This window comes from Syngnathoides biaculeatus, chromosome 18 (assembly GCF_019802595.1).
Source record: "Syngnathoides biaculeatus isolate LvHL_M chromosome 18, ASM1980259v1, whole genome shotgun sequence".
Taxonomy (NCBI): Eukaryota; Metazoa; Chordata; class Actinopteri; order Syngnathiformes; family Syngnathidae; genus Syngnathoides; species Syngnathoides biaculeatus.
This window is the reverse complement of record NC_084657.1, coordinates 15,861,750-15,872,527: the sequence shown is the minus strand read 5'-3', so window position 1 is coordinate 15,872,527 and position 10,778 is coordinate 15,861,750. Positions and strand designations below refer to the sequence as shown.

General features: G+C 43.8%; 1 protein-coding gene across 3 annotated transcripts; it reads right to left on the bottom strand.

The window, feature by feature from the left end:
• Positions 1-141: 141 nt before the first annotated feature.
• On the bottom strand, positions 142-10,418 carry LOC133491623 (multidrug and toxin extrusion protein 1-like). 3 transcript variants are annotated; one of them, XM_061802982.1, is made up of 17 exons: positions 9,825-10,418; positions 9,157-9,319; positions 8,632-8,733; positions 8,493-8,561; positions 6,497-6,645; positions 5,742-5,784; positions 5,619-5,663; positions 5,421-5,518; positions 3,635-3,732; positions 3,337-3,518; positions 2,897-3,005; positions 1,516-1,591; positions 1,357-1,426; positions 1,149-1,281; positions 983-1,077; positions 619-682; positions 142-441 (listed from the first exon to the last, which is right to left on the bottom strand). In XM_061802982.1, the coding sequence occupies exons 1-17, from the start codon at positions 9,911-9,913 to the stop codon at positions 251-253; spliced, it is 1,776 nt and encodes a 591-aa protein (XP_061658966.1). In that variant the 5' UTR covers positions 9,914-10,418; the 3' UTR covers positions 142-250. The 3 variants fall into 3 exon arrangements, with proteins under 3 accessions (XP_061658966.1, XP_061658968.1, XP_061658969.1); XM_061802984.1 differs by lacking the exon at positions 9,825-10,418 and adding an exon at positions 9,720-9,786; XM_061802985.1 differs by lacking the exon at positions 9,157-9,319 and having other exon boundaries at positions 9,825-9,918.
• Between the last annotated feature and the right edge of the window lie 360 nt (positions 10,419-10,778).

Genomic DNA, 10,778 nt, shown 5'->3' with positions numbered 1-10,778 from the left:
TATATGTACAGTGGTACTTTCAAATCAAAGATTGTATACATAGTATCCTGATACATGTGGCACAAAAGAGGAATGAATATTTATGACCTTGTTATTAAAGAAATAAGAAACCAATAAAAGGCAACAATTAGGTCAGTTTATACATGTATCATACTATATAAGTACATAATCAGAAAGTCTAGTTGAAAAACATTTTCTGAACGTGCTACAGTGAAACTGTGTGTTGTGGGGCGGCCAATTTGGCTTCCGATCAGTCCAATTGCAGCGTGACCAGCAGCTCGCTGACAAACACTCCAGCGACCAGGATGGCAACCAAGACAACTACCACTAGGCCGCGGCGTAATACAAGTTGCCGGATTGACGGCGGGACCGTTTCGTCCGATCCAAATCGTTCTGGACTCGAAGGATTGGATGCATTGGTACTCATCTGCTGTTGACATACTAGGAGGGAGAGAGTTTTAAGTTTGTTTGTTGTCTCGAGAAGATATGCCCCAAAATGACATAGGATGAGTGGCAGGTGTGAAATTTCCACCAGTGGTCCCGCCTCAGTTAAAGCTTTGATTCTACCTCAGAAGCTGGACAAATTTTTGAAAATTCTTTTGTTCCCGGCAGATTTACCTGTGTTGTCTATGACAAAGATCTTGTCTTGTTGCCTAAAATGGACTCCAGCGCGTACCAGCGCCTGCAATCCAAAAGAGAACCATATTGCGTTTGAATGATCACTTATTGTGGAGCAAGAATCCAGTCGATTTTGGTAGTGATCCAACCCAAAATGGATAAGAAATCTTGCTAATCAGTCATTTGAGAGCAAGAAGAAGAAGAAAAAAATGTTGGTACTAAACACTGACCAAGTATCTCAGATCAGAACATCAGGAAGATGGTCTGTGACACCACCTCTCTGGTCTAAGCAAATCACTTGCTTGGGAATCAGAATCCTAATGATGATATTAACCCGAGGTACACGCAGTAGACATCTGCTCACCTCCACCGTGGCTTTCCTCCAGTTGAGCTTGCACAAGTAGACGGTGTAGAAGAGGGATTGGAAGGCCACGCAAACTAGGAAACCTGACCACAATCCTGCCCAAAACAACGATAGTCCATTAAAAAACATCAAATTTGATCTACAGAGGCAGAAATATCTCCCTCACCGAAGATGCCCAGGTTGACAGGGAACATGAGTGACACGCCGATGGGGAAGCCCACCATGTAGTAGCCCACCAAGCTGCAACCCGCACCTACCGCTTGCTTCCCAGCGCCCCGGACGATTCCTCCCATCACGGCCTAGGGGGGCACAAGTGGTGGGGGAAAAAAAAATTAAAAAAAACACTCTGAGGATGACGTCGTGGTCGCTCTTACTGAGTAGGAGTCAGCAATGTGACTGACGCTGTACATCTTTAAAACATTTGCCACCCTTGCCACGATGTCCCTGTGGTGCAGACAAAAGCAAGGGATTGTGGGTAATGACATCACAGAACATTGAGAAACGTGAGGATGTATTAAACGCAAGGAGCTTACTTGTCTGTGGTGAAAATGTAAGCGATGACGTCCCGGGATAAGGCCAGGAAGGTCCCAATGAAGCACGAGACCACCACTAGAGTGAGAACATCATCGACAACAAAGTGATGCAAGGTAAACATTTTGTTGTTCTTTATAAAGGTCAAGTGTCATGAAATGGATGATTTTTAGTATGTTATTAATAAAAAAAAAAACAGCAGCCGGTAAGGACGCATGTGTTTTTCACCACAAAAAAATGATTTTGACGTAGATGGCTTTTTGTAACTCCCGCCATGAAAATCCTCTCAAGGGATTTGTTTTTGACAAGAAGCAGGAAGTGGCGTCAGAGGCGGTAGCGCGCTCAAGCGGACTTGTTTGTTTCTATTAGTTTTACCTCCGGGAAGGTAGCTTGTTGTTCCTTTGTGTTAGCCAAAATGATGGCTCGTTGCATTGCTGGATATTGGCAAACATTCGGGAGGATGGATTTAGCCTTCATAAGTTTCCAAGAAATGCAGTTCGTCATGAAAAATGGATTGCATATGTGAAAAGGACGAGAGCTTTGTGGGTTCCAAATGACAGGTAGGTGTGTATACAGCTCCTAAAAAAAAAATAATAGTTTGGGGCGGACCACGTAATCCGTCTCTCATAACGAAATTAAAGAGCCGCGTACGTATGACAGGGGTGCTAAATGTGTTGATGTGCACGTCGGACGGCTTCCGCGTCGGGCTCGCCGGCGAAGGCTTCCGCGTCGTGCCTCGCGGATAAGTACAGCTACGGCCGGGCTGGCTTATACATACTGTCTGGGAGTCTGTTGTTATTTAGAAGTGATCCACATATCATTTAAATATGGCTTGAAACAATAGGGTAATATTGACCCGGACAGTTCACTCGTTTATGAGATGTTCTCTTTTTTGAAAAGAGCTTCCAAGTCTCATAGTAGATGGGCAAATAAGCCGCTGCCCAAGCCGTGTCTCGCGGGTGAGAACGGCTTCGCCCGGGCTGGCTCATACATACTGTCTGGGAGTCTGTTGTTAGAAGTTATCTGCATATCATTTAAATGTGGCTGAAAACAATAGGGTAATATTGCCCCGGACACTTCACTCGATTGTGAGATGTTCTCTTCTCTGAGAAGAGCTTCCGCGTCAGAAGGGGCGTCTCCCATAGCAGGGGCCACAGCGTGTTTTCAATGGCGAATGTCCGGGGTGACGTCACGGACAGGAGATGCAGACATTATGGCGACCACTTGGATGTCGAATGACACTTTGGCAACCTTGCGCATGGATGACACGCTCTCGCGTATGGACATTGAAGTGAATAATGACATATGTATTTTTCATTACAATATCTATTTTGGAATGTTTATAGGGATGACACTTGACCTTTAAAGCTGTGTGGGACGTACGCGTGCACATGGCGGACATCTTCCCACAGAGCTTGGCCTGCTCGGTGTTCCCGGCCCCGAGGTTGTTCCCCACGCGAACGCTGGCTGCCACGGAAAAGCCCACCGGGGACTACGGGGGAAGATATTGTCAGGAAAATACAACACATAATGTAAATGCTGTCCCAAAAATATCTACTTTAATGTCACTTTAGGTATCATTCAGACATACTGTACTAAGTGAGACCTTTATTATTTGATAGTCTCGGCTTTGGAGTTTTCTGTTAGCATATTATTTCTTTACTCATGCTGTTTCAAAACTCCCATAAAATAAAACAACTTTTCCTGTCCCAGACTTCAGTTTAGCGTGACTCTGAGAACCTTTATCAAGTTACATATTTACTTACTATATCTCAGTCATACTACGATGTCGCTAAATGATGTGATAACACATCCCGCCGTACCATAAAGACCATGGTGGCCAGCTGGTACAGGATTGACTGGGCTCCCAGCTCCACCTCGCTGATCAAACCCGCCAGGAAGCCAGCGATCTCGTAGAGCCACCACTCCAGACACGTCATCAGCATGCTGGGCAGCGCCAGACGCAGGAAGGGACCCCACTCACGCAAGCTGTCCACCGACCAACCTGAAATCGCCTCAATTCAGTCAAAGATTGAATTGTTGTTATCCTAGTGAGTTACATATTGTGTACCAAAAAACAAAAACCAAAAAAAAAAAATCCCAAACACAGCTGTGACTTACCATCCCACGTGGCTTTGTGAAGACCCCTGGAGTTTATGTACACGAACAAAAACACCATCAAGGAGTACTGCGAGATGGCGTTAGCGGCAGCTGATCCACTTTTATTTGAGTGACAACAATGACAAAAGACAATAATTAAGCCCCGGAAATAGCTAAAAAAAAAAAAGAACTGCCTTTTTATGGGCAAACGTTTTTGGGATTTGCTTCTTGTAACTTTGTGGGTCTGCTCATAATACAAACTTTCGTAGTGGTACTTGAAATTTGGTTTGAGGGCTGAATTTAAAAAAAAAAAAAAAATCATCAAGGTCTGCCAAAAAGGCCAACTTGACCAAAGATGGCCCCCATCTTTATTGATTGATTGTTGTGTGCGTGTTTTCAGTGTTCATGGCGAGTCATCAAATTTTCCCCACAAAAGCTGTCTTGAGTCCAATTGGTTAAATTGCTGTGTCTTTTCAGGCACGACATGGTCAGGGACTTTTGTGTACTTCGACAGTAATCAACATGGCTACCAAAATTCACATTTGTTGGTAAAACCGACCTTGAGGTTTGATTTTTGCTTAAAGGTCAAGTGTCATCCCTATAAACATTCTAAAATAGATATTGTAATGAAAAATACATATCTCATTATTACTTCAATGTGTATACGAAAAAATAAATATGAGCGGAAAGCGCGTCATCCATGCACAAAATTGTGGAAGACTCATTCGACATCCAAGTGGTCACCATGTTGGCTGCATCTTCTGTCCACGACGTCGCGCCGGGACATTCGCCATTGAAAACACGCTGTGCCGACGACTATGGGAGACGAACACGCCCCTTCTGACACGGAAGTTCTTTTGGAAGAAGAGAACATCTCCCAACCGAGTGAAGTGACCGGGGCAATATTACCCTATCGTTTCGAGCCATGTTTAGATGATATGCGGATCACGGCCAAACAGCATGCGGCCCAACCACCTCCGCGGCGGCGACTAACAATGCCTCCCGCGAGCGACGACGACTCCGCAGCCAAACCGCCTCCTCGTCCAATTTACATACGCGGCGGAAATGAGACACTGCGGCCTGGCGCCGCGACAAGCCACCCCGGCAGCACCGCGTTCGCCGATGACGGCTTCGGCCGGGGTGGCAATCGACACATTTTGCACCCCTGACTTACAGATTACGTCCCCCCCTGCCCCAACCCATTTTTTTTTTTTTTTGTAATCTGTATACACACCTACCTCATTTGGAACCCACGAAGCTCTCGTCTTTTGCACCTGTTCAATCCATTTTTCACGACGAACCGAATGTTTTGGAAAACTATGAAGAGCGAATCCATCCTCCTGAGTGTTCGAGCAATATCCAGCAATACAACGAGGCGGCATTTTGGCTAACACGAAGGAACAACGAGCTAACTTCCAGCAGGTAAAAATAGTATAAACATACGAGACCGCTTGAGTGCGCTACTGCCCTGTACGTCACTTCCTGCTTCTTCTCAAAAACAAATCCCTCGAGAGGATTTTCACAACGGGAGTTACAAAAATCCATATACGTCAAAATCATGTTTTTGTGGTGAAAAAAAAAACAGATGGGTCCATACCAGCTGCTGTTTTTTCATTAATAACATTCCAAGTATCATACATTTTATGACAGTGGACCTTTAAATCTTGCTGTTTCATGCTGAGTTACCAAAAATTTACCGTGACGCTGCTCAGCGTAGCAGGCCATGTATTCATTTACTGTTCATGTACTCATTAACTCAAAAAGCCACATCCCTTTGAACACACATACATGCATGTACTGTACTCACGCCACTCCGAGCTCCAACACCCCCAGGAAGACGTAGTTGATGATTGCATTGAAAACGTTGCAAGCGGCTCCGGATATCACCTGAGGCCACATGATGCCCTGCCAGAGATAGCATTCATTCATTTATTTATTGATTGACAGGCGCACCAAAGGCAAACGCCCCCTACAGTAAATGACACGATGACATGATGACTCGCACCTGATTCTGAAGATACCTCCCCTGCAGCTGGTACATGAAGGCAGCCTGCAAAGACGCGTCAATGACATGAATAATATTCATTCGCCGCGTACAAAAGCGTCTTTTTTTTTTAGGCCCACTCACGGGTAAAGCCGGCATGAAGATGTTGACGTAGAGCTGAGAGAGCCTTCGAGAGGAGTAAAAGTAGAATTTTAAATATTTATTCAATATGCTGAGAAATGAAGACATCTGTGTTTGATTTTCAACAACAACAACAAAAAAAGGCAAAGCCTACATGTAACAAATGTGTGCGCTCACAAGTTGGACTTCTTCACAGAGGCAACCGATTAGAGGAAAGCCAAATATGGACAAAGCGGTGACAAAACTGGGTCATACAGAAGTTGATGTCAGAGGGGCCTTTTCTGGACACTCATACGACAAAACTGAAGTGTTTTTGAAATTAAATTGACAGTTTTATACGTCGTCCATGTTAGAGGGTCACTCTATGGAAGTTGGAATACCCAAAATAGGGGATCTTCAAAAAGTGGGCAGGGCACTACGATTACAAACGCTTGCCTTTTTAGGATTCTAACAATAATAAGCAAAATCACGAGAATAAACATAAAGAACAATGAAAAGAAGAAATATGACAAATACCTTTTCTTCAGAAATCCCAAGATAATGTTAATATTACTAGGGATACCAAAAACAGAATTTTTTAAAAAATTGAAAAAGCTTGTACTGATTCTGTCTCTCGGCATTCAAAATTTCAATTTTCACACAAACAAAAAAATAGTCAATAAATAAATAGATATTATTAAAAATAAAAATATAACATTATTGCAAACAAAAACAAGAATACATCACAAATGTCCAAATGACAGAAGCGCTAGGCTAACCTGGCGGCGTCGGCACTCTGGCCGACGGCCAGCAGGAGGGGCTCCGTGTTGAGCAGGACGGCCCAGCAGGGCAAGCAGGACAGCAGCAGGATGAGGACGCCCCTCTGCAGGATCACGCCCACCAGCTTCAGGTTACCGCCCCCGTAGGTCTGACGGCGAAAGCGCAGAAAACAACGAATGGCGTCGACTTGGACGTCAGGAAAATGATAAAGAGCTACCTTGAATCACAACTAGACCGAGCTCGCGAGTCACTTTACTTTAGTGGCCGATAATGTCTTCAAGCTGCCCACCCGAAAAACAATGTAATGTGTTTTTTAATAAGAACAACGGGACTTGAGAAGATTGCACCTCATATGGAAAAAAAAAAAAAAAAAGTAGAGTAGCCACTCAATTCAATAGAATGTGAAGAATTAAACAGTTTCTGTGACATTTTTTTGCTTCACTTCAATGGACATTGTGCTGGTCCCTTTGATGTGGCGCCATGGCCACCTGGGGGCAATTTAATATCGACATGTAGCGCTACACATAGAGTCACAGATCTACAGTAAGGTGCAGTAATATCAATGATTTTTTTACAGAGGTATTTTTCTAGTATTGTCTGTCTACATTTGTTGAGCCAATTTTTGTGTTCAAAGTATCTGTCGCTTAACACCACAACACCAATGCTATTCATTAGCCTCCCTCTGATGTTTTTCATTGTTGTTCAATATTAAGCCGAACAAAAAGTAATTGGTTATGGATTGGTAGCTCGCTTGGCATCCAATCATCCTGGCACGTCGCATTCATTCCTCCACTGAGCTTACAAGCTTAAAGCTATGTGGTTGTTTTCAATACAAAATGGGCCACTCCGTTTATTTTATGTTTAGTTTGAAAATACATTTTAACTGGAAGTGGCAATACAGCTTGAAGTGTCTTTAAAAAAAAAAAAAAAAGTGTACTATTTGCTAAATGGCTGCTTTTTGTCAAGCAATTTAAGTTGCTACCATACAGTGCTTGAATGTGAAATTTTTGTTTGCAAGTCAGAGCAAAAAAAAAAAAAAAAAAAAAATACAGAGAGCCCTCGGTTTAAGACGGTCTTGACCTAAGACTTCAGTTCAGTTTTACAACACACGTCCCCCGTCCGCCATTTTGTCTAGGTAATGCTTGTCCGTGTTTGTGCACTGGAAGTATCATCGCATTTTTTGCCCTCCTTTTTCGACATTATCGCCCCAAAGAAGAAAAGTGTCTTTTAGCAATGCTCCTGCGGCCGAAAGGAACTCCATTACCGTGGAAACGATGCTCAAGATCATAAAAAGATTGGAGAATGGAGAGACAGCAAAACCACCAAGGCTTCAGTCGGTCGACCGTGGTGACAATTATCAAAATTCAAAGCCCGTATTTGAGCGCATGTGATGAAGGGTTCCTTTCCTCTGTCGGTTACAATGATCGCAAAATTATTTCATACTTGTCGAGGTGGAGAGGATTGAGGACCGGGTTCCTTGGCAATAGCCAAGTACAGCCTCCCCTTCTTCCTTTCCATCCACCTCTCAACAGTAATGCTAAGTACAACATCTTGTTGAATTAAATGTATTTGTTTTTTTATACAAAATATTTTGACATAAATTCTGACTTTAATGGTGGAATCCGACTTATGTCGAAATTCGAGTTAAGTCGCTACGGTCGGAACGGATCTCAGTCTTAGACCGAGGACTCCCTGTATCATCCATCCAAATAATCACCCGTTTGCATCTCCAAAAACCCGGAAGTCGGGTTACTCGTATTTAGATGCACCACCGAATATCACTATTTACCGTTGAAATAAACAGAAATGCAATTAGTACGGTCTTGCCTTCCAAAAAACACCAAATTCATGTTAGGTTTTTAAATAAGGAAAAGTAGCACTATAGTGTATAAGAAAATATCACCCAAGCTTTAGTTTATAACTTAAAAAACTTAAATTAATTAGTGATCTTGCAACTCCTAGTAGCACTTTATTAAAAAAAAAAAAAAAGAATACCTGAGATATGAGCGTATCACATGCTGACGCCAGCCCGCTGCCGATCGAAATGCCCGAGACGTTTATCACCTGAAGCAAAATGGGGGCATGAGAAAAACCCATGTGATAAATCTCTCATGTCGAAAAAAAGATCTCTTACCGCTATTGCTAAGGCCACACCGGCCAACTCGGTTTTTCCCAGATGGCCGCAGAACACCAGGCTGACGAAGCCGATCATGAAGCTCATCGTCTGAGAAATGAACTGAAAAGACAAGAAAAAGAAAAAAAAATTTAATATTTAGGTGGCTTTGTTATCTATCTACAGTGGTTAGTTACTGCTGCTCAAGCCCTTAAATGGACAGTGTCCATTGGACGTGCAATTTTAGATAGCCTTGGCTATCGTATGTCACACGATTGTTCAAAATCAACAGATTAATCCGGATTTCCACTTCAAGACTCTTCAGAATTAAACGGGTTCTTGCACCCACAGAATAACCAAACCAATGCTATACTCAACGTATATGTATGACTGAGCACGGAATGCAGGTTGCAAGTTTTTCAGAGTTGCGCAGGGGCTCTGTTGATGCTTGATCGCCACACAGAGAACCACCAAATGGTAATAAATTATTTCACTGCATCCAGTAAATAAACGACGATGCGCCACGTGCTGGTTCAACGGACTCACCACCGGGCCGGCCAGCTTCAACAAGAGCAACGTTTCTCTCTTGTGGTCCTCGGGCAGCTGCAGCGTGAAGCGCGCCATGGCGCGGCGAGACCCGTCGACGCGACCCCGAAAGCTCAGTGCAGGAATGAATGTGACGTGCCGGGATGATTGGATGACAAGCTCGCTACAAATCCATAACCAATTACCTGCTTGATAATCAATAACCCAGAAAGAATGTGCCCAGCAGAGGAAATCTGACAATTGCTGACAAAAATGAAAAAAACTTCATTTTTTTTGGCCTATAAAAGAATCAGGTGACTGATTCACCACGAAAAGAAGACACTCACTAACACGTGCAGTGCAAGTGACAAGAAGCTGTTGGTTTGGATTCCATTCAACCAACCAACCAAACAACTTACCTACTGACCGACCAACTGACCTTGCTAGCAAGTTAGCAAGCTAGCTACCTACCTACCTAACAAAGCCTTCAAACAATTTGGCAAAACAGAGATGATGCCATGTTTTTGGAAGCTTCTGAATGAATTCTAAATTGATAAGATACAGTATGAGTTAACGAGACGAACCACTACAAGTATTTGAAGGTGCAACTGAAACACACTGCATCTTTGTGTAACATCATGTAAAAGTCAAAAGAAATCAGCAAAGATAGCTGAAAGAAATGTAGGCACTTGCAAATGTCTCCTTCATCCTTGGGTGCAATTTCCTGATCCCTGAAGGTAACATGTTTATCTGTTGAAACATGCATCCATTCATCCATTTTTTGACATGCTTTTCCTCAGAAGGGCCACAGGAGTGCTGGAGCCTATCCCAACTATCTTCGGGCAAGAGGCTGACTACGCCCTGAACTGCTTGCCAGCCAATCGCAGGGCACATGCGGACAGACAACAGTCGCAGAGATTAAACAAAGCATCTTTTGGATTGTTTTTGTCTTACTTTTTTCTTTTACAGGGATTCAAACTTTATCAGGGCAAAAACGTCATTTTGAATGATCAATCAAGATCTCTGGTCATGTTTGGATCCAAAGTCATGTCATTATCCAAGCCGCTTATCCTCACAAGAGTTGCGGGAAAGCTGGAACCTCTCCCAGCTAGGTTCAGGTGAAAGGCGGACTACACCCTGAACTGGTCGCCAGTCAGTCACGGGGCAGATATCGACACCATCACTGAGCGGGAATCGATCCCACGCTGCCAGCACCAAAGGTAGGCGTGTGTACCACTAACCCATTAGTGACTCCTGGATCAAAAGTATTAAACACTTTAATGTAATAAAACACGGCACATCAAAATATCATGGATTTAAAAACCTTGGCAGAAATACTCATTTCAGGATGTCGTCTGCCTTTTGCACGAAGATTTCCTCTTGATTTTGTCCACTCTACCTTAGCACATTTCCCATCTTGGATGGCATCCCAACTGGGCATGCCCTCCCTTTAGGTGGCGCTCTACGCCTCATTGGTTTCACCTCGCGACAGAGGACAGGAAGTGATCACGACGAAGACACCTCGCGTGGGCGCCACCCATCATAAGTGATGCGGCGAAGCCCACCGAGGTCCACCGCCCCCGCTTCTGCTTCACTTTCTACGCACGCCGTCATCGCCGGGCCGTGATGTGAAGTGATGCCGC